Source organism: Cucurbita moschata, unplaced genomic scaffold, assembly GCF_002738365.1.
Source record: "Cucurbita moschata cultivar Rifu unplaced genomic scaffold, Cmos_1.0 Cmo_Scf00007, whole genome shotgun sequence".
NCBI lineage: Eukaryota > Viridiplantae > Streptophyta > Magnoliopsida > Cucurbitales > Cucurbitaceae > Cucurbita > Cucurbita moschata.
The window spans coordinates 3,261,971-3,288,087 of record NW_019268523.1 but is presented as its reverse complement, the minus strand read 5'-3'; the positions used below and the strand labels follow the sequence as shown (position 1 = coordinate 3,288,087).

At 37.6% G+C, this 26,117-nt stretch overlaps 5 protein-coding genes and 2 long non-coding RNA genes across 10 annotated transcripts in view; 3 read left to right on the top strand and 4 right to left on the bottom strand.

Annotated features, from left to right (window-relative positions):
* The window catches only part of LOC111445581 (proteasome subunit beta type-3-A), a 5,008-nt gene extending 1,398 nt beyond the window's left edge, over nucleotides 1-3,610 (bottom strand). The window contains exons 1-7 of the mRNA XM_023084053.1: nucleotides 3,469-3,610; nucleotides 3,253-3,300; nucleotides 2,977-3,158; nucleotides 2,794-2,901; nucleotides 1,847-1,936; nucleotides 1,525-1,609; nucleotides 350-444 (exon numbers count right to left, since the gene is read on the bottom strand). Coding sequence (XP_022939821.1) covers nucleotides 350-444; nucleotides 1,525-1,609; nucleotides 1,847-1,936; nucleotides 2,794-2,901; nucleotides 2,977-3,158; nucleotides 3,253-3,258 — 566 coding nt within the window. The 5' untranslated portion in view covers nucleotides 3,259-3,300; nucleotides 3,469-3,610. The remainder of the gene's footprint in view (nucleotides 1-349; nucleotides 445-1,524; nucleotides 1,610-1,846; nucleotides 1,937-2,793; nucleotides 2,902-2,976; nucleotides 3,159-3,252; nucleotides 3,301-3,468) is intronic.
* Nucleotides 3,611-6,607: 2,997 nt separating this feature from the next.
* On the top strand, nucleotides 6,608-12,632 carry LOC111445236 (beta-galactosidase 16-like). Its single transcript, XM_023083499.1, has 19 exons — nucleotides 6,608-7,149; nucleotides 8,447-8,542; nucleotides 8,627-8,739; nucleotides 8,825-8,891; nucleotides 8,998-9,090; nucleotides 9,197-9,340; nucleotides 9,433-9,527; nucleotides 9,656-9,764; nucleotides 9,869-9,953; nucleotides 10,034-10,152; nucleotides 10,337-10,498; nucleotides 10,589-10,770; nucleotides 10,846-10,937; nucleotides 11,016-11,125; nucleotides 11,214-11,306; nucleotides 11,424-11,528; nucleotides 11,622-11,767; nucleotides 11,856-12,207; nucleotides 12,317-12,632. Exons 1-19 carry the CDS (start codon nucleotides 6,952-6,954, stop codon nucleotides 12,425-12,427), a joined length of 2,472 nt encoding a protein of 823 aa, XP_022939267.1. The 5' UTR covers nucleotides 6,608-6,951; the 3' UTR covers nucleotides 12,428-12,632.
* On the bottom strand, nucleotides 11,441-12,429 carry LOC111445238. The gene is made up of 2 exons (XR_002710800.1): nucleotides 12,294-12,429; nucleotides 11,441-12,219 (listed from the first exon to the last, which is right to left on the bottom strand). It is a non-coding gene; the product is annotated as an uncharacterized LOC111445238 (long non-coding RNA).
* Nucleotides 12,452-14,495, bottom strand: LOC111445237 (N-glycosylase/DNA lyase OGG1). Of its 3 annotated transcripts, XR_002710799.1 has the most exons (5): nucleotides 13,527-14,494; nucleotides 13,212-13,422; nucleotides 12,888-13,116; nucleotides 12,716-12,807; nucleotides 12,452-12,552 (listed from the first exon to the last, which is right to left on the bottom strand). XR_002710799.1 is itself a non-coding variant. In XM_023083501.1 (4 exons), exons 1-4 carry the CDS (start codon nucleotides 14,297-14,299, stop codon nucleotides 12,794-12,796), a joined length of 1,227 nt encoding a protein of 408 aa, XP_022939269.1. In that variant the 5' UTR covers nucleotides 14,300-14,494; the 3' UTR covers nucleotides 12,452-12,793. The 3 variants fall into 3 exon arrangements, 2 of the variants coding, with proteins under 2 accessions (XP_022939269.1, XP_022939268.1); XM_023083501.1 differs by having other exon boundaries at nucleotides 12,452-12,807; XM_023083500.1 differs by lacking the exon at nucleotides 12,452-12,552 and having other exon boundaries at nucleotides 12,556-13,116; nucleotides 13,527-14,495.
* Nucleotides 14,496-17,782: 3,287 nt separating this feature from the next.
* Nucleotides 17,783-21,006, top strand: LOC111444914 (cyclin-A1-1-like). Of its 2 annotated transcripts, none has more exons than XM_023083046.1 (8): nucleotides 17,783-18,296; nucleotides 18,983-19,347; nucleotides 19,431-19,567; nucleotides 19,650-19,876; nucleotides 19,959-20,111; nucleotides 20,198-20,384; nucleotides 20,481-20,615; nucleotides 20,703-21,006. In XM_023083046.1, the coding sequence occupies exons 1-8, from the start codon at nucleotides 18,085-18,087 to the stop codon at nucleotides 20,772-20,774; spliced, it is 1,488 nt and encodes a 495-aa protein (XP_022938814.1). In that variant the 5' UTR covers nucleotides 17,783-18,084; the 3' UTR covers nucleotides 20,775-21,006. The 2 variants fall into 2 exon arrangements, with proteins under 2 accessions (XP_022938814.1, XP_022938813.1); XM_023083045.1 differs by having other exon boundaries at nucleotides 17,784-18,300; nucleotides 18,984-19,347.
* A 218-nt stretch (nucleotides 21,007-21,224) lies between these two features.
* On the bottom strand, nucleotides 21,225-23,515 carry LOC111444913. The gene has a single exon (XM_023083044.1). The coding sequence runs from the start codon at nucleotides 23,473-23,475 to the stop codon at nucleotides 21,364-21,366; it is 2,112 nt and encodes a 703-aa protein (XP_022938812.1). The 5' UTR covers nucleotides 23,476-23,515; the 3' UTR covers nucleotides 21,225-21,363.
* Nucleotides 23,516-24,864: 1,349 nt separating this feature from the next.
* The window catches only part of LOC111444915, a 1,998-nt gene continuing 745 nt past the window's right edge, over nucleotides 24,865-26,117 (top strand). The window contains exon 1 of the long non-coding RNA XR_002710756.1: nucleotides 24,865-25,464. This is a non-coding gene — a long non-coding RNA (uncharacterized LOC111444915). The remainder of the gene's footprint in view (nucleotides 25,465-26,117) is intronic.

Here is a 26,117-nt window from a genome sequence, read left to right as displayed (position 1 = left end):
AAAAAAAAAAAAAAAAAAAAAAGGGTAAGAAAACAAGCATAATTTAAAAAAATAGGAAACCAACGTACCTCTAAAACAGTTAATAAATTGCACACATTTCCTCATATGACAGGTTTTGTTAAAAGTATTATCATCATTATTATTACTATTTTTTTTTTTTTTTTATAAGAAACGGTGTATTAAGGTAATATTCTGTTACAAATATTATTATTTCATCCAAGGTAACGTGAACCATAATAATCACAATTCACAACAAACCACTTCTTAGAAAAACACACACACACCAATAAGCTATCCAGAGAGATAATATCAACCATTAAAAATCGAGAATTAAGAATAAGTGGCTTACACAACATAGACATGCCCTCCCCATCCACTCAAACAGTCCCGATCAACAGAAGACAGCAGCGCTTGAGAGATGGTTTCAAATAATTCCTCTGGTTCCTGGCCATTACAAAATTGAATCGACAGAGTTAATTCTATGGTTAAGATTTCACAAAAAAATTAAGGCGGGAATTTTTTTACCCCAACAAGAATATTTTAGGCTGTCTATCAAGAGGAAAATTTTGAAGATCATGCGGAGCTCTTGGCACAATCAGGTAAAATAAACTACAGTGGCTATTCATTCTAACGAGAGATGTTCAATTACAAATCCAAAACAGCAAGAATTGGATTTGTTTTTCAGAACCAATGCCTCACAACTGGATAATTAAGGGCGCAAAGACACACCCAATGAACTAAGGATGCTGACTGTAACAAAAATTGTAAGTTAATTTAAAGAAAGGTCTGTTGGTTAACTTAATTTTGGTTTTTCCAGATCTATAAAAAAACAAAACCCATAAGTTGGTTGGTTTAAGTTTTCAATATTTTCAACTGTCAAGACCACAGCGCCACTTCTATATATGTGTCTTAATCTTCAATCACTCTTACTCAGAGAAATCGTCATGTTGGCCATCTCCTCTTCAGAAACCTCAATAGTCAGATTTTTACATCACTTCATGCGTTCATCAGTCCATTGCGTGACTATCCATAACCAAACAATTTTCATTTTCCGTCCTCTTTTGTAACAATTCAATCCATGAGATTTATCGATCCCTTTGTTCAATGATTATGTCTGATTTTCCAACTCCAACAGGAAAGATAGTGATTGGTGAACGTTTCTAATTGAATTATTATTTCTTTTATACTTCAGTTTTCTATTCTCTTTCCCTCTACCACAGACATGCACTAATTTCTCTACCTCTTCCTTTTATGGGTATACACTTAATCCTTCTTCTATGATTCCAACACTGAACTGAACTGGCTAACAAGTTATTTTAGATATCTTACATTCAACTGTCAGTATCCATCTGGTCAACAAATTGACCTGACCCAAAACACTAGCACTCCTATGGAGATGGTAGATTGTTAAATCGAAAAGATTAAACGAACAGGCAACTGAAATCAATTTCTTTCTCAATGCAAAGAAATTTAGAATCCCAGTGACAAATGCAAAGCATATGCAAATGGATTATACCAACATACCATGTCAGGTTTAAACATCGCCTCACAAGCACCATAAAGGGACTCTGATGCAGTGCCAGAAACAACAAAATCCTTAGCAAGCTCTCTGGGACAATGAATTTGACAACGTATTAGTTTTGCAATAATTGTCCTAAATCTAGAAAAATATTTGTCCCAAAAATCAGATTTCATTACAACGTGTTGCAGAGGATGCAACTTCAAGTTTGATGCACATTTCAAACAAAAATGAAGAAAGCCATATTAATGATTTAAGCAGAAATTCAAATCCAACAAAATAATGAAGTAGGGAATAGACAAAGAAAGAAAAAAAGAGAGAACTCACTTAGCCCCAATGCAATCCATCGTGCAAATGAAGGGTTTGTCTTCATCACTCAATCCAGCAATTACAGGCTGGCAGAAGTATGGACCAAACCTACAAATAAGAAAATCGGTACATGATTTTTTTATCAGAGCTAAAAAAGGCAAAATAACAGTTACAAAACTCAACCTCTTAAAAAAAAAAAAAAATTATAAACTCAACCCTTGCACATTTATATCCATGGATTACCAACTAAAACTACTTTCCAATCCAATTATAACACGACTTCATCATGGCGAGTTCTACAAAGAGCGTAATGGAGACAATAGTTTAGTGTGGTACCGAGGACCATTCATTAAAATTGAGAAGACCAAATTTCAAGCATTTGAATCTTGGAAATAGTACTTAAGCTTTTGGTATATTCATGTCATGCAATAAAAGCTAACTTACAAACTAAGGAGAGGAAAGGTTAACTCTACCAATTGTGATTATCCCACAACAGTTTATGTTTCCTCCGAAAGCTAGGAGAGAGACTAAGAACTATCTTGAGACGAAGACACTTAATCCAATACAATTCTTTAGTTTATCCACATTTCAACTATACAGCAATTCAACTTGTAACCCTATTTTAAATAAAGTACATAATATCTTGCATATCAGTTTAACATATATCAATTCCATAACGCGGTTTGACTGCATATCTGTACTGTACTGCATAGAAGGTTCACATGTCATAAACTCTCAAGTGGCTCTTAGTGCAACGCAACATCTCTATCAAATCAGCTTACAATCTTCCACCAACAGAAAAGAATCACATTGGTAGACAGAAAAAAAGAACACACACACAAAAGAAGCTATGAAAATCCTAAAGATATCGCGCCCATGTTTTCTAGTCAAGGCTGAAACATAGAGAATACGCATAATTAAAACCGCTGAAAAGGAGGAAAATAAAAACTAAGTAGGTGTCCAACCTTTTCTCATAAAGACGAGCTGAGACCAGGCTAGCAAATGTCTCCGGCTTCATGTCCCTCTCTTCTCGAAGTTGGTACAGTTTGTGCTGATAGACAAGCCGTTGATACCTTCATTTCAAGGGCAGAAGGAATTAGGAAATGGAAAATTAAACCAAAAAATCGATTCAACCACAGAAAACATACATTGTCTGAGCATCGGTACCAAGGCCCGAAAGGCCGAGAAACAGCTTATCATGAATCCTGTAAATTTTCTGGAAATCCGTGGCAATAGTCTGCAGTTGAACACCAAGCCTACGATCACTAGCAATGGCAAAGCAATTCTTCCCCACCATCGCAACAACAGCACTTCCATTATACTCAAAGATCTACAATAATATTCCATCATTAAAATGCATGAACTAAACACTAGCTAATACTTCCAGGAAAAAAAACGCAGTAATGCTAAGAAGAGAAACGCACCGACATCTGGTCCGAAACTCAAGCTTTCCCCGATCAAATTATAAGAATCTCTGTGACATGAGAAAAGGAAGGAAAAGAATTGTCAACCAGGACGATCGGAAATGTTCTTACCGAAATCAAAATTAAAATAAACACAATCCCAATCCAAAACCCTAATCGTAAACAATCACAGATACAAAATGAACTGAACTTTTGAAGAAAAGATTAAATCCAAACCTGAGAGAAGAGGGAGTTGAATCGCAGAGAAGAATGCGGGAAACGAGCGACGCACTGGTTTATAGTATAGCTATTGATGGCTTGGGCTTCACTCCAACTTCTGGCTTCTCCAGCTTTCCTGTTTTCTTATTTTCTAATTAATTATTAAAATTATCGGATTTTTTTCGGGTTTTTTCTTCTAAACCCATAAACCGAACCAGTGGTCTCGGTTTGTGAAAGTGGACCATCGAACTGATTTGGGCTTTATTTGGGCCTAAATAAATTGGGCCAATATTGTTAGGCCCAATGGTACTTTTTTTAGAATAATTTATATATTAAACATATTTTATAATTAAAGAGATTTATAAAACTTAATTAAATACGAGCATTAAAATATATTAGAGAAATTTAAAAATCAAATGGAAAATAGTAATTTTCATTAATTTATTTTATCTTTCACATTTTCATCTATTTATATTTTAATTTAATTTATAAATTATTATAATTAAGGCTTTTTTTCCCCATTTATTTACTTTTTATATATTTTAATTTGAATATTAATTTTCTTTATTATTCAAACCAAGTTTATTGGGACAATACCACCATTTTATTATAAATATTAAATAATAAAAATGAGTTTTATTATATTTTTAGAGTGACTTTTTTAAGCAATTTAAACCCCAAATTTTAAAATAAAAAGTCGATATAGCTCATTCTCATACAAAATTAGAGACTTAAATAAATAGGAACCAAAATAATATTTTTATTTTAATTAATATTTTAAGAAGAAACTGTATTTAGCATTTATTATGCCACATGAATTTATAAATAAACAATTAATTCAAAGACAGACATTGATTAATTAGCTAATGTTTTTTTTTTTAGATTATTTTGTCCAAGTCAACTGTTATGCTTGAATTATAAGTTATAATTAGATTCTTGATCCAAATTAATTTTAAAATTTTAAAAATTCTTATTTGGATTTCATATTTAAAAAAAATATCTTTTGAACGGACAGAGATGGCAAACTTCATCTCCTCTCTTATTCTAATTTTCATTTTTTCATAAATTTCCATTTATTTGTACGAGGATCGGAACAAAGATTTCTTGTTGAAAATTTTTCTTATTTTTGTGAGTAATTATAATATATACATAGATATATTTATATATAGATATATAAAATGAAGCAGAACTTATAAACATTTGGGCAGGTCGGGAGTATGGACGGGAAATATAATCTTCATCTACTGCTCCATTTAGCTGACAAAAAAAAAAAAAAAAAATCTCCTTTCACTATCTCTTCCTTTTTCGTGCGTCTATTCAAGATAGGTCTTTGAGGGACCTATGAAAATCTCTCAAGAATGAGACGGTGAGAATTGATATAGATTTTAAGTTGTTTTGTATGTTTTAGGATTTAAACCGATAGAAGAGGGTATCTTAGACATCTCAAATATATAGATTTTCGATATGATTTGGAGTTTTATTCTCTATTTTTTTTCCACAATAACACTGATTTAAAATGAATCGAATAATTATTCTATTGTTGGGGGTTCGTGAATTAAGTTAGTCAGCAAGGGACATTTTTTAGATTCAATCGAATTATTTGGGATTTTGTTCTACTTAGTTAAACCAAACCACAACTTTTATTTTACTTTTGGTTGGAGATGTTCAATTATTTATTTAAATTTTATTTTTTAATAAAAATATAATGTTAGTCGGTAAAATATTTATTGATTTATTTTTAAACATTTAATTAAGATATGCTTTCAAAAATTACTTTTTAAATTGTTAAAATTTATTTTAAAAACTTGTTAAGAAGTTGTAATTATTAAAAAGTAAATACAATTATATTATATATAAAAATGTATATTTTAAAATTAATAATAACTTGATATATACTTAATATCAATTACTAATTTATTCAATTAAATAATAATAATAAAATAAAATTTTTAATTAATTATTTAAATTAAATGCAATAACTTTTTTGTGGGTATTTTTGTAACGTCGAAGGCTCATTTTTCCAAGTCCAGCCAAAGACGCAACGTTAATAAACGGCTTTAGAAAGCAATTAATGTGAGGAACAGCCAAGAGGACCTTGCTCTGTTGCTTGCACGTTTTGCACCTTCAAAATGCAAGCCGAAATTTTAGCGATTCTGTTTAATTTCGATTTCACTCCCCATTTTATTTCACTACCATTATTAAAATTTTAAAATATCAAATTTACCTTTAATTTAATGCCGTTCTCCACCTATTTTTACCTTATAGTATGGAATGAAAACAATATATTTACTTTTAATAGAAAGGTAAATATGGTAAGCCGTAAATTAAATATTTGTCTCAAAATATACGGTCAACTATACTTAATAAGTGTCCAAGGAGTGAGACAGGGACAAAAAAGAGAACAATAATTTATGTGTCCTTGTCTTTCATTCCAATTCTTGCAAAATTCTCAATTTATTTTTGTAGGGACGAGGGGAAGATTATTCTAGAGATCTTATATATATCTATCTATCTAAACTGTTCAAGCCCACCATTAACAGATATTGTCTCATCTAGACTTTATTTATGAGCTTCTCTTCAAGGTTTTAAAACGCGTCTACTACCGAAAATGTTTCTACGTACCTTACAAAGAACGGTTTGTTTCCCTCTCAAACCAATGTGGGATCTCACAATCCACTACCATTGGGGCCCGCGTCTTCGTTGGCACAGAATCGTGTCGGGCTTTGATACAATTTTAATGACTTAAACCCACTGCTAGCAGATATTATACAATTCATCCCTTCGAAACTTGAGTTGTTACATATCAGGGATGAAAATTAAAAAATATAATCTCCATCCCTAACTCGATTCACTTCAAATTTTGAATAATTTATTGTAAAAAAAAAAAATTATATCATAATAGTCTCAAGCGTGTGAATGCTTGGAAGCGTGGCGCGTGGCTTTTACGTTTGAATAAGTTGCTTAATTTTGTTTTATCTCTCTCACGTGACTCAACTGACGAGCTTCCGCTACCATTGGGTCCGGGTCAGGGTCCACTCCGTTTTTCTTTTTTTTTTCTTTTATACTTAATTTACATGCTTACCCACAAACTTACTCTATTTTCATTTCCCCCCGTTATTTATCCATAATTCTCTTAAAGTACCGACAAAACTATTTAATAGTTCCCCAACGTACCATTGAAATCCGGAAATTCCAGTTCGACTCGAATCCGCCAACTTCTTCTTCTTCTTCTTCTTCTTCTTTTGTTTATTTATTTATTTATTTTAAATTAATTGACAGCCAGTTATGAAGGCGCTGTATAAAATCAAGAGAGACGCCTCGTTTTTTACGCAGAAAATTGGTATATGAAATTCGCCTCTGACAGATCCAGACGAATTTGTATATTGCTTTCGAGAATGAGGAGTGAGAGAGAAGTAGAATTCTAGTGTTGATATAGAAGGAAGCGGCATTTCTCTGATTCAACAGTGAACAGCCTTGGAAGAGAGGAAGGTTCGGGAATCAATGGCGAAATCGGAGTACGGCACCGTCGGATTACTCTGCGTTTCTGCTTTGGTATTTACGGCGGCGTTATTCCACTGCGTCCTCGGCGGAAACGACGGCAGCGACGGTGTAAGTTACGATGGAAGATCCTTAATCGTCAATGGCGAACACAAGCTTTTATTCTCTGGCTCTATTCACTATCCGCGGAGCACTCCGGATGTAAGTTTGATTTCTTACTTTCTTCATCCATCTCTGATTTTCTGTGATAATTCCGATGATTTCTGTTTCTAATTTGAGTTTAAGTATCATGGCGGCCGAATTTTCACTGTTTCAATTATTTTGGCGGGAAAACGATTTTTCTATGGATCATCCATTTCGCATTGCTGTGCAATAGGTGTTAGGTTAGTTCAAAAAGAGAAATAAAATGCGGTTTGTTGTCTAGCGTTTAGGCGAAGTACATAGCCATAGTGGTTCATCATTCATGTTTGCTCATTCTTTTCAATCTACTTTTCTAAAATGGAATTTCTGTGTCTTTTTCCCCCTCATTTTCAGAAACGGTGTTTAGATTAATAAAACTTCCGGCCAATAAATGAAGTGAATTACTGTTTACGGTATTATTCAATTTCTTAGATTAAATTTTACTTAATTAAGAAATAAATTATTTTGGAATTTCTATTTTGTTTCAGTGATAGAATCGGAACTAAAAGAATTATGAGATTAGTTATGAATGTTGCGTTTCTAGAACAGCATGATACGTGATTTGTGTTCAGTTTTTTAATAAGGTCTATTATTATTACTATTAAATATGAAATATAGCGATTTTTTTTTGTGATGTTGGGATTGACGATTATATTAATAGTTTTCAAACAAAAATATATTTAGTTTCTAATTTTTTAATACCGTCTCATTAAGTTACGGTAATTCGATATATATATATATATTTTATCATTATTGCATAAAAATATATTATAATTTATTATGTTACATTTATACTGTTAATTAATTAATTTTTTTTTTTGTAATCAAAATTACAAAAAATTTGTATTATATTGTTATATAAAATTAAAAATTTTCAACATAAAATTAAATAAAAATACTTAATGTAAAGAGTGGTTAGTTTAATAAAGTTATTTTTTAAAAAATAAATAAAGTTGAAGTTTTAAGTTAAATTTTAATTACAAAAATAAAAAATACTTTTTATTTTTTATTTTTTATTTTTTAAAACATTGTTTGAAAGTGAACGAAATCAAGCCCGCCATAGAAAAACCCAACAAAAAGTATTCAAGAATCATGTGATTCGGGTCACCGCTCAATGGACGAATGGAAAATCTCCACATGAAATTCAAATCATCTGTGAACATGATGGCTATTACGAATCGGCTAGAAAAAGGCTGGGTCCCATTGTAGTTCAATTGGGCCCGGGTCAACCCGTAAACCCGCAACATTTTTTTACGTGTGCTTCAGTGTTGGAAAGAGTTTGCATTATGACGATGGTTTTTGTTAATTTGTTACGCAGATGTGGCCTTCTTTGATTGCCAAAGCAAAGGAAGGTGGAATAGACGTTATACAAACCTATGTCTTCTGGAACCTGCACGAACCCCATCAAGGAAGGGTAACTCAATCTCTCTACTCTCTGTATATCTCTAAAAGATGATAGACATGACTTGAACCGTGTAAAAAAATTTTGTTTTTTCAGTATGAATTTAGTGGAAGACGCGACGTAGTAAAATTCGTTAAGGAAATACAAGCGCAAGGATTATATGCTTGCCTTAGGATTGGACCCTTCATTGAGGCGGAATGGAATTATGGGTAAGGATATATGAAACTTTTTCTCACAATTATTCCTTTATAAATAACCATTTCTCGGTCATTGTCTTAACTTTCTAATATACAGTGGTCTACCGTTTTGGTTACATGATGTTCCGGAAATTGTTTATCGATCTGATAATGAACCATTCAAGGTGTGTTGAAGAATTGATATAATTAAATTTATAGTGAACTTTTAATTATGATAACCTAAGTGAAAGTTGTTATGTTTTCACGGTCACCCTGCACCTTCAATGATAGTTTTACATGCAAAACTTCACCACCAAGATAGTGAACCTGATGAAATCCGAAGGCTTATATGCTTCACAAGGAGGGCCAATCATACTTTCACAGGTTTGAGTCGATGGGCCATACCAACACTGAATGGTTTTTTAATTTATGTTCCATTATTTTTTTTTCTTTTTAACACTTCTAAGAGAACACATCGATGGAGTTGCAGATTGAGAATGAATACACGTTGGTGGAGGCAGCCTTTCGTGAGAAGGGACCGCCTTATGTTCGATGGGCAGCAGACATGGCTGTTAGCCTTCAGACCGGTGTGCCATGGAGCATGTGCAAGCAAAACGATGCACCTGACCCTATGGTACGTATGTAAATAATACTTCAACTATACATTAATTTTCCTCTCTATGTCTACGTTTTCATTTCTTATATTGCTCATATATTAATTCGTAGATAAATACGTGTAACGGGATGAGATGTGGAGAAACGTTCCTAGGACCAAACTCACCCAATAAGCCATCTATGTGGACTGAGAATTGGACTAGTTTGTAAGTTTTGCGATTGTATCCAAATATTTTGCATTTCTTTTTCACAAAAATGGAAGGAATATTGAATTTTGTTGTTTAATGATGATAACTTTTGTGTTTCTTGGGACTTTGGGGGCGCGGGATTACAGCTATCAAACTTATGGTGGCGAACCGTATATAAGATCAGCAGAGGAGATTGCATTTCATGTTGCTCTTTTCATTGCTGCAAAGAATGGGACCTATGTCAACTATTATATGGTATTGATATAAATCTCTCTCAATTTTTTGTGTTCCTGGGAACCTAACAAAAGATGTACACATATTTCATTTAAACCACAACCACCGTTCATTTTTTCATCTAGTATCATGGAGGAACCAACTTCGGAAGATCAACCTCTGCATTCATGATCACAGGTTACTATGATCAAGCCCCCCTGGACGAATACGGTATGACATTTTTAAAACTATAGCTCAATGGTTCGAATTTTGCATCAACAGAGTAATTGTTTACCACATTCTTACTGAAGGTTTAATTAGGGAACCAAAATGGGGCCATCTTAAAGAATTACATGCTGCAATTAAGCTATGCTCCAAGCCTTTGCTCACCGGAACAAAATCCAACTTCTCATTGGGCAAATCTCTAGAAGTAAGTTTTATCATGTTAATAACGTCATTCTATGCAATAAAAAGCTGTTCCTACCGTCCAAGATGGAAATGGAATATCGTATACAATGAATATAAGGATAACTGGATAAGAACGAAATCGGTCACTTATTGTGGTTGTAATTCTAGGAAATTGTAGACAATTGCTCATTCGTCTTTTTTGGCAGGCTATTGTATTCAAAACGGAGTCCGGAGAATGCGCTGCCTTTTTGGTGAATAAGGGAGCTACAGACACGAATGTCCTCTTTCAAGGTGTTACTTACGAGTTACCTCTAAGTTCCATCAGCATCTTACCAGATTGTAAAAATGTGGCCTTCAATACTAGAAGGGTAAGATTTATACCGATAACTAGCAGGAAGTTTTCAGCAGAAGTTTTCTTTTTCCGCATCAATTTCAACCATTGAAACATATATGATCAGGTAAGCGTACAATATAATACAAGATCAATGAAGACAGTACAAAAGTTTGACTCGTCTGAAGAATGGCAAGAGTTCAAGGAATCAATACCTAGCTTTAACGAAACCGATTTGAGAGCTAACGAGTTACTAGAGCATACGGGTACTACAAAAGATAGTTCAGACTATCTTTGGTACACTTTAAGGTAAATTATAAGTGAGAAATCACGCGGCGGCTGAGGTTAATCTTGAATAAGTAGAAGAATTGTTGTGAAATGCAGGGTTGAAGCGGATTCTCCTGACTCTCAACAAACACTGAAAGTGGATTCGCTAGCTCATGCCATGCATGCATTTGTCAATGGACTTTATGCAGGCTAGTCTTATCTTCCTTTGTATGGTTAAAAGCTCGATCAAACCACAATATCGAGAATTTCACTATTGATGTTTATAGGCTCCGCCCACGGAACTTACAAAGAAAAAGGTTTCTCTCTGGAGAATAATATTACGTTGAGAAATGGCATCAACAACATCTCATTGCTCAGTGTGATGGTTGGTTTACCGGTACGAATCTTCTTACCTTCCCTTCCATGGTTGATGCATATTAATTTCGCATTTCACCTTAGCGAATTCTAATAGCTATAATGTGAAGGATTCTGGGGCATTTCTTGAGAGACGAATTGCTGGACTGCGAAGAGTGAGGATTCAAGACGAGGATTTCTCCGCGCAACCTTGGGGATACAAGGTTCTTTAATTTTTGAACCCGTAATATGAGTTCATACACACTTGAAGCCGATGTCATATTAAAAAAAAATATACGTACATGTATTTTTGTCGGTTTTTCTGAACAATTTTTGCATAGGTTGGCCTATCAGGAGAGCAATCGCAAATATTTTTAGACAATGGGTCAAGTAATGTTCAGTGGAGCAGGTTAGGAGACTCTTCCCAGCCGCTCACATGGTACAAGGTACTACCAACAATCAATTTTTAGACCATTTGCATAGCAACTATCCTGAATTCAGTGTTCATTAACTGACCTTTGTCGTCATTAATTGGGCAGACTCAGTTCGATGCACCTCCTGGTGATGACCCAATTGCACTGAACCTTGGTTCCATGGGGAAGGGTGCAGTTTGGGTTAACGGCTGGGGTATTGGCCGATACTGGGTCTCCTTCCTCACCCCAACAGGGGAGCCTTCACAGAAATGGTAAACAGTTTATTCAGATCTTAATATCTGGTGTTATATTATACCTCACCTTTGAAAATTCCTTCCATATTCTCTCCTTTGAATCCAGGTATAATGTTCCACGTTCCTTCCTCAAGCCGACTGAGAACCTGTTGGTCATTTTGGAAGAAGAAACAGGAAGCCCAGTTGGGATATCTTTGGATTCTGTTTCAATTAGCAAAACATGTGGGCAAGTGTCTGAATCACATTATCCTCTGGTAGCTTCATGGATGAGTGCAAAGAAACAGAGGGCAAGTAGAACAAAGAACAAAAGTAGAAGGCCTAAGGTCCGATTAAGCTGCCCTACTAACAAGAACATCTCCAAAATCTTATTTGCAAGCTTTGGGACACCATCTGGTGACTGTCAAAGCTACGCTGTTGGAATATGTCACTCGCCAAACTCCAGAGCCATTGTAGAACATGTGAGTAATTTCCTGAAACGCATTAGCATTCTATAAAGAGATTTGTATCTTGCATTAAATAAAAGGTATTCAAGATGACGACTCACATGAAAGCTTTGTGATGTTTCAGGCGTGTCTAGGGAAGGCTAAATGCGTGATTCCAATCTCGAATCGGAACTTTAGAGGCGATCCATGTCCGTTTGTCACCAAAACACTGTTGGTCGATGCACAATGCACATAAATGATGGAAGATGTCTAGCATGAATGAAGCACATGGCAAGATAATTCACAGTAGCTTTCAATAGATACATAGCTTTAGCAATAATCATCTCCATGATCACAGCTTATTTCATTCTTTTAGGAGTCCTAGAAACAATCATGCAATACTTCAATTATTAATTGATTCATGTCAAGGATCAACAATGAAATGAAACCACAGTTCTCTAGTCACAGAAAATTAATCTTTTTTTAACTAGATCACATTTAGTAGAAGGCTGGAATGTATGACTTCCCCAAACATGGGGATTACATATTGAATTCTTCCTCCAGGAGAATACGTCAACGAGCCAAAGAAAACCCGAACAAATTTCAAGAGCTATGCCAACACCTATGGATCTTGCTCTACAAGAAATCGGAATTTACATTAATGTCAAAAGCCTGAGACCAACTTAATATAGCTATTCACATTGATCTATATTTACCAGTATGTGCCTTTTCTCTCTGCTCCTTTGTAGATTTTTTCCTTTTGGTATTCTCAAGGCTTGCAGGTAAGAGGGCCTTCTGTTGAGGCAAATCAGCGACGAAGAGCAGAGTTTGAGCCCAACCAGCATATTTTCCATACTTGCTGACAAATGCCTCAGCCACACGATTGCAAAGCTTTGGCGTTAGACGTGCACCAGCAAGCTCAGGGACAAGGTACCTAGTAGCAATCTTTTCATCACATACAAGAATAAACTTTTAAATCAATTTAGTTCATATGAAAGGAACTTGAATCAATTTAGTTCATATGAAAAGGGATATAGTACCTGCCAGACGTGTGTGTCAACAGGAATGGCATGGTGCTGATCGAGAGAGAAGAGAGCAACACAAGCTGCTACCTTTGGACCCACGCCCGGTAAAGCTGTAAGGCCTTCTATCACTTCTTCGAGAGCCAAATCACGAAGAGACAGAAGCCATTCTGCACCTCCCCCAGGTTTGCCTTTTAGTTCTTTCACAGTGCCAATTATGTATTTAGCCCTGCTTATTCACGTTATGCTATCAATAAAAGTGTTCCCATCCCCGCAGATAGAGCTAGCGATTGATTTCTTAGATCAAATTAGTATTGGAATGGATAGATTTACCTGTAACCAAAGCCTGCCTCTCTAAGCTCAGCCTCAGAGACCAATGATAGCCTCTCCAAAGAGGGGAATTCATGGAAATCAAAGCCTCCAATATTACCCAAATGATTCCCAAGTGATGAGATGTAATCCACCATTTTGGTGATTCTTCCAATATTGTTATTTGAAGAACACAAAAACTGAATCAAACACTCGAGTGGGTCTTGCCTGAGAACTCGAGCCCCCTCCAAATGGCGCGACAAGAAATCGAATCTTGGATCAGCCGCCGAGAAGACCTCCCAAATGGCACTTAGGGAGATACCGGCGTTAAGGAAATCAAGCAAGGCCAATCTGGCGGCGGCGGCGGAGGAGGAGGAGGAGGATGTAGAACAAGAGTGAAGGCAGTATGAAACGTCGCCATTTGGGAGATGGGTGAGAGAGATAAGATGAGGCCCAACAACGCCGGTGAAGTGAAGGGGGCTGGTTTGTTTCCAGCGGAAGGTTTGGCCGGTGGGGAAAGTGAGAGGCAAAGAGAGGTCTGATCTGGTGAGATTTAGAGAGACCCAGTTGGAGGATGCTGCGGATGCGGGGGATACGAGGTAGGTTAGGGTTTTGTTTCGATCGTTGGATGAGTGGCGGAGGGACACGGTGGTGGGCTTTGAATGGAAGAGTTGAGGGGTCGGAGGAGACGGCGGCAATGACGGTGGCGATGGCGATGGCTTGGCGGAGGGAGTGGAGGGTGGGGTGGGTCTGAGCCTCTTCGCCATTAGATGGTGTCTCAATGACAATGAAGGCATGTGGGGGGTTGGCAAGTGGCGCTTCCGTTAAAATATTGACCACCAACGACCAAACTGAACGGTCAACAGATTGAATTCTCGAGGAAGCATCAAGATCTTATCCGTACTTTTGTAGGTCGAAATTATGTTAAATATGTTTTGAGTTCAATACACAAGTAAATAGAAGTAAAAAATATTAATACAATCAACACAAATAAAAGTAAAAAAAAATATTAATATAATCAACTAAATTATGCTGAAGTTAATTAAATAATTTAGTCACTAATTGGTTCAAACTCAGTTCGGGTATGAAATTGAAATAGACCAAATTAAACAATTGCTATGGTTGATGTATTTGATTGTCGGATTTTAAAATTTAGGGACTAAATTGATAAGTAAAATAGGGCTAAAAAGGTAATTTACTTAAGTGTATTAAAGTTATATTTGAGGCTGAAGTGACGAGAGTCCGTCTCGCATTCACATCCTTTCCAAATAAGTGGTTGAGATCTTGGTCGTTCAAATTGACGGTCCAGGTCCTTTGTCCTTGAACCAACGATTTCGTGTAGAAATATGACCTTGAACCATCCATTTTCTCGTGCAACACAAAATCACCAAGTTGTTCTGTGTTCGATCCGCTATCTGTTTCAGTATTGTTACTCTATTCTTCCATTCCATTAAGTTTTTGGGATTTCAGTTATCAGTTTAGCTTGAATCGATTGGATGAACAAGAACTAGTTCGAAGCACCTGAGAAATTTTCTATTGAGATCGAACTAATTTCTTTGAAAGATTCTTTTCGGTGAAGGTTAAATCAGTGGACATTCTTATAACTTGTTCAACACGCTCTATGGTGAGTATTTTCATTAAATGTTTATTTATTTAATTCTTCATCGCAGTGCCAAACAAATATATGATAGTCAATTTGTATCGGTTGCGATTTTGTTTGAGGTAGTATCAGTTGTGAACTTGCAAATGACAGTTATTAGAGACAATGTTATTGTGTCAAGTCTCATAGACACAGTTGGTCTGTATCTGTTTGAAAAGGCATTTTCAAAGACAATCTTGAAAAGTGGTAGGCTCATTCTATTGGCGTAGCAGTGTAGTGTTGAGAATTGTTGGGAGTGAGTCCTACTTCAGCTAGTTTAGGGAATGATCATGAGTTTATAGGTAAAGGAATACATCTCCAGTATGAGACTTTCTGGGGAAACCCAAAGTAAAGCCAATAAGAACTTATGCTCAAAGTGGACAATATTATACCACTATGGAGATAAGTGCTTTCTAACACGTAGGACGTTGGAAATCTAACTATTAATACTGTTTTTTTGCTTGTGATATTTTGGTTTATTTATCTGTTTTTGTTCTTGGAAAATCCATTTTTAAGGGGAGGAAAAAAAAAACGAAAGTTAATGAAAAAATTAATTAAGAACAACTGAGTATTTATGACAATTAGCTTTACACAAAATTAATTGATGTAGAACAGGCTACACAATTAGAGGTCGACCTCACAAAATATTATTAACGAAAGACAATAGTTAAGACAATAATAAACCGTTCTAAAATTTTTTGGGTAATGTAATAGAGGATGAGACTCTGCCATCCTTATCGAAAATATCTCTAAAATTTTGAAATTCTTTAGGTATGAGCTTATTAGGGGGAGAAGAAGGGGCATAGGATCGGCCAACCACGACCATTAGCTTCAGCCAACTTATAAGGGTTGGCTAGCCATGGTTGACTCACATAGGTTAGCTCACTACCTAAGGATGACTGGCTTGTGTGACTCTTATTATGAATCACGAACCTCCACAATTGTATGATATTGTTTTTTTTAGTATAATCTTTCATGGTTTATAAATTAATGATCAACTTCTTAATTAGCCGACGTGGGACTTTTCTCCCAACAATACTCAACAGCTTTGTCATCTCTTCGATGACCAACCCATTTAGACGAGTCATGCTATTTGAGTCTTAAACCTCTCGTAGAATTTTGGACACGACACAAAACATGCACGAGCCTAAATTCCCCAACAACGGCCCAGTAGAAAAGATTTAAGTAGCGGTTGGTGTGTCACTCACTGTCAACACATTGGACCAATCACAACCAGCATTATCCGTAGATTAAGCAATATTGTTTTTTTTTTCTTTTCAGATATATAAAATAAAAACAGTTTCCCATTTGAATTCAAAATTCAAAGCTACTAAAATTTGAATTAGAATTGGTGGCACAGCTCCTGAGTTCGAAACCCAATAAACAACAAAAGTCCAAACTTATAAGAAAATATTGAAACATATAAGACAATTAGCCCTTATTTATTTATTTTTAATGGGTTTTCTATATATAATTATAAATAATTTTACTACGAAAATAAAGAAACTCGTCTAACGTTAACCAAGTAAATGTTTTATTATTTTGTTAGGGGAAGATAAAAAAAAAATTAAAAAAAAAATCTATAATTAATTGCATAAGGACAAAATGGGAAATTTTAAAATTCAAGGACAAAAAAGTAAATCAACTTTGTATTTAGTCCATTTTTTTTAAGAGTCAATTTAAATATAATTTAATAAATATTTTCTTCATTATTTTAAACGTCTATAATTTTATTTTTTACTTCTACAGAACTAAAAAATCAAAATTAATTTGAAATAAAATCTTCTATATATATTTTTTTTAAAACAAAAAACACATTTTAAAATAATTGTTCTTTTCCTTTCCTCTTGAAATTTGTGTAAAAATGGCCCTTTTTAACCTTTTTCAAGTATGCCCTAATTTTAACCTTTTTATGAATGTTTTAATCTTAAATTTGAAAGAAGCCTATTGCTCAATTATATTCCATACTAGTTCAATAAATGCATAACTTAATTAAAAAAAATAAAGAAAAATTTATAATATATAAATTTAAAATATCCTACGTGTCAATATATTTTTTGCCAATGGAATAAAATACCATATATTTTGCTTACAAATAAAGTAATAAATCATAATTTGATCTTTGACTTATCTTTTCTTTCAACTTTAATAAGATTTTATTTCATAATTTCCATAAATGCGTGACTAACCTAATCTTATTTTTATTAAAATTAAAAAAAAAAACAATTTTTCTCTCTCTTGCAGCGGAGGAGAGAGAAAGAGAAATGGATGCGTTCAGTGACCGTTTTGAATTCAAATTCAAATAAACTTGAATTCTAATCTGACAGCACTGTGACTTACCAATGTTGCAAAAAGGCCCCCACACAGTCCGACAACCCCAAGATGTAAAGGCAATGGGAAGCGACAGATGGCGGTATTCCATTTGTCTGTGATGCTCCATACGAAACCCGCAGGCGATGCTACGTAGACTAAATGGGCCCCGCCTCCGATGTCGAGTCCTAACGAATACCGAGAGGCGAATCGACGGTCAGGATGTGCCGGAATTCAAAATCATCAAAATTCCGCGCCCTAAAGCAAAAGAAAACTGTAATTAAAACCCCCCTTTATTATAAATCACACTTCCCATCTTGCTCGCGTTCGATAACGCTCTCTTCTTCTTCTTCTTCTTCTTCTTCTTCTTCCTTTTTCTCTCTGTTTCTGATCTTCAAAATCAAATTTCCATCAATCAAATTTCCAAGAATTTCAACTCTTTTTTGTTCTTTTCCCCAATTTTTTTTGTTCTTTTGGTGTTTAATTTTTGATTCTTTGCTTTCTTGGCGTTTCTCTCTTACGCCAAGAAGGTTTTGAAGTTGGAATTGAAGAGAAATTTGTGCGAATTTATTAGTCTTTTTTTTGAATTTGACTCTTAAATTCTCAACTGCGTTCGATCCGATCCGATTCGCCATGTCCGCTCATAATCGCCGCCCTTCGTTTTCGTCGTCGACGTCGTCGTCGTTGGCTAAACGACAAGCGTCGTCGGCCTCGTCGTCCGATAATGTCGGAAAGGTTGTGGCAGTTCCGCCACACTTGGCGAAGAAGCGAGCGCCACTCGGTAACCTAACGAATCTCAAGAGTGTGTCTCATAATGCTGCTAAAAGCTCTGTTCCGCCTGCTATTATGGTACTTAATTACTTGCAAAGGAGTCTTGATGATTTTTGTTCTATGGTTTCTTTTCATTTGTGGGAGTTGATGTTTTTCTTTCAGTAGGGTTTGATTTTTTGGTTTATGGGTGTTTCTGAAATGAATTGCATATTATTGGGATTGTTCAACGATGCATTAAATTGCTTGAGACAGAGTGATAATGGATAAAAAATGTCCCCTGTTTTTTTGTAGCTCACTTTTGTTGGCTGTCTGGATCATACCCAAAACTTGAACAGAGTTTTCTTATTATATCCTTGTTTGTTTTTCCTTGTTAATCAAAGAACTTAGCAAGCTGAGCTTAAAATTATGGGCTAACAAGAAGGGGTCTAGATTCCAGATTCCTGAAACAATTTTATATTCAACATATCACTTATCAGTCTTTTTGGGTAGCTTAGGAAACACTCTGCTGATTTTTTAGCAGGGTAACATGTTCTTGTAGCTGTGTTTGTTTCCTTTCGAAGCAACAAGTACGAGAATTGAAAACATTATTGATGTCGTTATATAAAATGTTTTTTTTTTTTTTTACGAAGTTCTTGGATTTACAATTTGGATATCATTGTGGGTCAACCCTTTTCTTTAGTGTATGACAGCAGCATGTGCCTCTTTGTTCGTTTAAATCCAATGATTCTAAAGCGTTCCTAAATGAAATTTTATATTTGCAGGTGCCTTGTGCAACCAAAGCTGTCAAGGCAAGGAAGAGTTCCCCTGCTAGAACTCGCATTGCTAACTTGCCGGCGGCGGCTCATACGGCCACATTGATTGATGTCAAAACGACGAATTCAATTGTCCCTAGCAATGTTCCAGCAATCTCAAGAACTGATGCCACCGCCGTCTCTAGTAGTATGGATGTCTCTCCGACTAAATCAGATGGAGTGTCACTTTCCTTGGATGAAACTATGTCTACTTGTGATTCTTTTAAGAGTCCTGAAGTTGAGTACATGGACAATACTGATGTCCCAGCTGTTGATTCCGTTGAGAGGAAAACTAAAACCAGTCTCTGCATTTCAGGTCACCCACCAATTAAAGGTGAGTTCATGGATAAGTTTTTGAGAGTTGCAGCATCTGCTAGTGTTCTTAATTGATTATATCTTGCTTGGTTCCCTTTGTAGGTAGCATATGCAATAGAGATGCACTTGCAGAAATGGAAACAGATAGCGGTATCATTGATGTTGATACCGATTTCATGGATCCCCAGCAATGTGCTACAATTGCTTGTGATATTTACAAGCACTTGCGAGCATCTGAGGTGATGATCTTCTTCTTTAGTAAAAAGTTTAAAATTTTACCACTTCATATCTGTTCTTAATTGTTTAATGTTGTTGGTTCAGGCTAAGAAAAGGCCTTCTACAGATTTCATGGAGAAAATTCAGAAGGATGTAAATTCAAATATGCGTGCCATACTGATTGATTGGCTTGTGGAGGTAGCAGAAGAGTATAGGCTTGTGCCAGATACTTTATATTTGACAGTGAACTACATCGATCGATACCTATCGGGAAACTCGATGGATCGACAACGATTACAGTTGCTTGGTGTTGCTTGCATGATGATTGCTTCGTAAGAATTCTCAATACCCCATTAATGATTGGTTGTTGATTTTGATAGTCTGATGTTAAGTAGTAAGTTTGTGTTCTTCCAGAAAATATGAAGAGATCTGTGCACCTCAAGTGGAAGAATTTTGTTACATAACTGATAACACATACTTTAAAGAAGAGGTATTGCAAATGGAATCATCTGTCTTGAATTACTTGAAGTTTGAAATGACAGCTCCAACACCGAAATGTTTCTTAAGGTAAAGTCAGTGATTGTGATGTTGGCAATGTTTTTTTGTTCAATGAACTCGTAATTCTGATTTGTCGATTCGTTGAATCGTCGCAGGCGATTTGTTCGAGCTGCTCAAGGGTCCACCGATGAGGTTTCGTCGATGCAGCTGGAATGCTTGTCCAACTTCCTAGCTGAATTATCTCTTTTGGAATACAGTATGCTATGCTACGCACCGTCGCTCGTAGCTGCATCGGCGATCTTCTTGGCGAAGTTCATACTTGTTCCAACCAAAAGACCATGGGTATGATGAGAATCATGTATGTTCTTTGTTACAGAACTCCAACAAACCAATTATACTTATAGAGTATGTATGCTGTTGTTGTGATCTTTGGTACAGAACTCGACCTTGCAGCATTATACACATTATCAGCCATCCGACCTTGTCGAGTGCGTTAAGGATTTACATCGCCTCTGCTGTAACGCCCACAATTCTAGCTTACCAGCCATCAGAGAGAAATACAGCCAGCATAAGGTGAGCGTAGTCTTATGATGTTAAGTTGTTCATTTGATCTTGTAATGTTCTTATACTGACTGATATTTTGATGGCTTTTTGCCTCAGTACAAGCACGTGGCGAAGAAGTATTGCCCTCCGACGATACCGCCCGAGTTTTTCCAGACTCAAACACAGTAGATTTGTACTCCAATGGCGGCTCTGTTGGATTAGTAGCAGCCTGACTTAGCAGCAGCAGTTAGAGACTAGAACAAGACTAGAGAGAGACATAAAATACTCCCTTTGTAAGCTTTTGAATGTAGCCATAGCCAATGCCACTGGTTTTTCTACATAATGTTGTCGGGATCTCCGCGGTTTGTTGTAATGTAGCGAATTACTGAAATACCAAAATGCTGAGATTTGTACAAAGAAAGTGTTCATATGTTGTGAATTGTCTCCCACGTCGGCTAATTAAGGAGATGATCATGAGTTTATAAGTTAAGAAAGAAATACATCTCCACGAGACCTTTTAGTCTCGAACAAAGTCGTAAAAATTTATGTTTAAAGTGAACAATATCATATCATCGTGCACGTTCATGCTTCCTCGCATGCCTCAAAACTTGATAGAAAAAGGAATGATCTAAGCTAAAATTTAGAGGGCAACTAAGAAATGTCTTAACATTAAAAGCACAGCGATTATTTTTATACCAATATGTCAATTATATTTATATATTACATGAGTGTACATGCTAATATGGGCTTTTGGGTTTAGGATGGCCCAGTGACACCATTATGGGCTGCATCGAGGCCCGGTTAAGTCGGGCTTAATTTCATTCTGGGCCTTGTTCTTTTGATTCAGCCAGTGACAATCTTCAAAGCCACAGGGTTCCACGTCATATGAGTTCTGAACGTTGACAGGGCTGATGTAACGTGGGCTCCACGTGGGGGTCCCATCCTCGTAGGAGTTATGAGTCAGCCTCTGAAGATCCGAGCCGTCCATTTTGATGGTGTAGATCTCACCATAGGGTTGGTAGTGATGTGGGTTCGAAATAGGCTCTGCAGATATCCCCGCATTGTCCGTAGTGAACACTAGAACCTTCCCGTCCGGACTCCAATTCGGGTGGTTCGCTCGACCCGCCGAACCGCTTTGAAACAGCTTCCTCAACCCGGTTCCGTTTGGGTGGATCAAGAACAGATCGAAACTTCCGGCGCCGGGATTGTGCCGGTCCGATGCAAATGCAATCCAATCGCCGTCTGGCGACCAACTGCACATCGTATCCGTCCACTGGCCCTCTGTAAGCCGGTGAAGCGCTTTGTTCTCGCCGTCGACGGCGTCCATTATGTACAGGTTCTTATAGCCCGATCGTCCCGACCGGAAAACGATCCATTTCCCGTCGGGGGACGGCGAGGGGAAGGCGTTGTTTTCACCGTTCTTCGTCAGCCTCTTGATAGTCCTCTCGTCATCATCCACGTTGACTGAAATGATATCCACCTGAGAACTCAACGGCGCAAAATCGGGACCGGCGCTGGTGTATACTACACCTTCCCGCACTGGATCCCACGCCGTTGAGAACGCCGCGCCGGGGTAAACCTTCTGTTGATTCGAACCGTCCCGATTGATGACGTATAATCCGGGAAAGTTCACGAAAGCTATACGGTCACCTGCAGGCGAAAAAGAGGGAAACGAACCGTCGATTCTGAACAGGGATAAATTAGAAACAGGGCTACGAACGTTCTCTAAGAACAGGGTATTGCTTTTTCTTCCATTGCCGTCGCCCCTGCACTTGTGGTAACCGATACGAGTCCCGTCGGCGGAGATGAACGGATTGAAATGGTGAGAATTAGGTGAAACCGCTTTTGTCAGCTCCTTGAATTCTCCGGTGACGAGATTGAACAACTCTATGTGGCGGAAAGACGAATCGGGTCTTCTCGTAGCGACAGCGATTAGGTTTTTATTGGCTGGAGAAGTTGCCGGAGTGAACACGTGCAAACCAGGTGGAGTGAGTCGTTCGATTATCACTGAATCGGTAGAAATTTCTCCATCACTCGGGAGAATCGCTCTATATATACTCAGCCACTGGTCATCGCCCCTCCGGTGAAAATAAAGAGTCGAATCGTCGGCCCAACACGGCCAGCCACCATGTTCGACGACCTTAACTCGACGAGTTCCGTCGCGAGTTAGGAAGATATATATATCGGTACTTAGTTCCTCAACTTCGCCGGCCCAGCCCTTCTCGCCATAGGAAGCTACAGCCGTCCAAACTCCCGACGGAGAAACAGAAGGGCTAAAGTCGGCGATTCCATAGGGCGTCAATCGCCGAGTTGTACCCGATCTTAAACTTCTTGAGTACACCGCCGCCCAACTCGTTCTGGACTCGCCAGGGTCCTCGTGAGTCGACACGTACACCAAATAATCGCCGCTTAAATTCGGCCGATCTTTAAAGGAAACCCTAACTTCGTTCTTCTGCTCATCATCCACAAGGGGAATTTGCAGTCGATGAGGAATCTCGAGCGCCGACCGGCGTCTAGCACTAAATCCGGTACCACCGAAAATCGCATCGTAGAAGATTCTGGAGATTCCGTTTCTCTCTGTGACATAAACGAGTTCCAAATCCGGCCGTAAGGACTGTGATTGGTTCGTTAAAAGAGAGAGAATCGAAGATGACGACGACGACGAAGGGAAATAGCCATTGAAATTGACGGATTCGCCATCGGTGATTAGGGTTTCATCCGCTGCAGAAGGGGCCCTGTTTTCATCGGCCGGGAGGGTGAAGACATCGAAGGCGTAGACGGACCTGCCAAGGGTGGTAAATACTATGCTGCCACTACCGCTAGCCGCCGCCGACGACGGGGGAAGGAGAGAAGAAAACTGGAGAAGGAAACAGAGGAAAACTAGAGGCATGGTGGTAGTGAAGTCAGTCTGAGAGTGGAAAGCGCGGAAAATCGCGATGATATGGTACTGTCACCTGTGGTGGAAATAGGGGACACGTTGACAGATAAGTGGGTCCTACTTATGTAATATTTTGTTGACGTGGCAAATCCGGATTGGGTAGGCGTCACGTTGGCAGATAAGTGGGTCCTACTTATGCTGTATTCTACGCTGCGATAAGTTGGGGTTTTCCTAAATGGGTTATATTTGATGGCTTGCTTACATTTCTTGTGGCTTTGATCTTGTGGTCTATGCTTTTGGAGATTCAGTGCATTCCGTCGTCATCAATGTGTCCAGCTCTTCGTATCGGAGATCGAATGCTTGTCGAGAAGGTAAATGTCTCGAGAGTTCCTTTGGTTTTAAGTTGAGTTTTGGATATATCAATGAAATTATGAATCGACTTTGGTTTCTTCTGTTTTTCTGAGATGAATTTTGCCATTTAGGGTTCGAGAAGGTTTTAGGTGTATTTTTGTGTTTGTGGATTGAGATTTTAGCGTTGTTATGATGAAGCTTGATCGATTGAAGCTTCAAAATTATGTTTCGGTTATTTCTTATTCGAAGAAAGTAGATGAATCATGTGTATGAAGGTTGTACTACGAAACATAATCGTTGATAATTTCTTGTTAGTAGCCATTTTCATATCGAAGGAGAAAGAATCGAACGTCTTGGAAACAATATGCACATGAACATCCAACGAATTTTGATCTCAGCAGTTAAGATGCAGGGATTATGACACTAATTCTTATGTCCTGGTTTCATTTTCTTCAGGCCTCTTATTACATCAGAAATCCTTCTATAGATGACATTATAACCTTCCGAGACCCGACACAGGTAAGTCGACGAACGACTCACATGCATGTCTTTTAGTTCAACAGTTTTTCTCTAACACGATGCTGTTGAAATTATAGTGTGCTATAGCAATCTGGATGCAGAGATGAAAACGTCGCTGTAAAGAGAGTTGTTGCACGAGCCAGAGATACGGTTGAGGTATGGAAGACCCTTCTTATCATTGTGTTAATGCTATGCAACTACACTTTTGAACGGAACTAGTTTTATGAATGATTGTCCATGTAACAGCCTAAGCCCACCGCTAACCGATATTATCTGTTTTGGTTCGTTACGTATTGCCGTCAGTCTCATGGTTTTAAAACGCGTCTGCTAAGGAGAGGTTTCCACGCTCTTATAAGAAATCCTTTGTTCCCCTCTCCAACCGATGTGGGAACTCACAATCCACTCCTTTGGGGACCTAGTGTCCTTGCTAGCACACCGCTCGGTGCCTGGCTATGATAGCATTTATAACAGCCCAATTTCACCGCTCGTAGATATTGTCTACTTTGGCCTATTACATATTGTCATCAACCTCACGGTTTTAAAACGCATCTGTTAGGGAGAGGTTTCCACACCCTTATAAGGAATTTATCGTTCCCCTCTCGAACCGACGTGGGATCTTACCGTCCATTTTTTGCACGCTAATAAATGTATACTCATAGCAACCCCTGACTGGTGGCTCTAGTAGTGAGGAATTGGGATGGTTGGTGTATCTAAGGTCCTAGACTCAAGCCTGTACAGAAGATTAGTTCGGGTGAGCTATGAGAATAATGCAAAAAATGGAACTCCTCAATACTCCAATCGTAGTGTTAAAGTTAAAAGAAACTACACATTTATATGGTTATGATCCAACACCTTCCAGGTTTACGAGGATGATTGTATAGTGTAAAAGCTCACACCTGTCTAAAGACAGGAAAGTCCAACGATCCATTTTATAGGAAATGCTACAACCCATTGTTTTTCTTTTGATGATGAACCTACTTTGATACAACAAGTTAAAGGGACCTCTACGTTTCATCCCGGTGCGTAGGGCCAAATTCCTTTAGAGAGCCCTCGAGATGCCTCTATGTCAATGGAATTGCTCAGGATGAAAGCTTCTTAGCAGAGCGGCCAGCATATAACACAAAAGCAACTGTGAGTTTTGTTCAAACTCTACTTTCTTTATTCATTTCACTGCATCATCCTGCAATTTTTTATCACAGCAATAAGACTTCTACTGCACATCCTTAGAGATTTTATAGTCCAACCGAAATCATCAAGGCAATTTGATTATGCATGATGAACCCAAGTTCTTGACCAACTATCTCTAAATTCATGGCATCGATTTTTCTCGCAGCTAACTCGTTAACATTCTGGTCAGTTATTGGAATTAGACTTACCCCCCTGACTAAAATCATATTAGTTTCCTACTGAATGGTCGAGTTTCTAGTTTGTACTTGGTTTTGCTTGTTCATAACTGGCAGCAAGTTCCAGAAGGCCGTTAACATTCTTGTCAGTTATTGGAATTAGACTTAGTTACACCCCCTGACTAAAATTATACTAGTTTCCTACTGAATGCGACATCGAGTTTCTAGTTTGTACTTAGTTTTGCTTGTTCTTAACTGCCAGCAAGTTCCAGAAGGCCGTTAACATTGTGGTTAGTTATTGGAATTAGACTTACTTACACCCCCCCCCCCCCCCCCCCCCCCCCCCCCCCCCCCCCCCCCCCCCCCCCCCCCCCCCCCCCCCCCCCCCCCCCCCCCCCCCCCCCCCCCCCCCCCCCCCCCCCCCCCCCCCCCCCCCCCCCC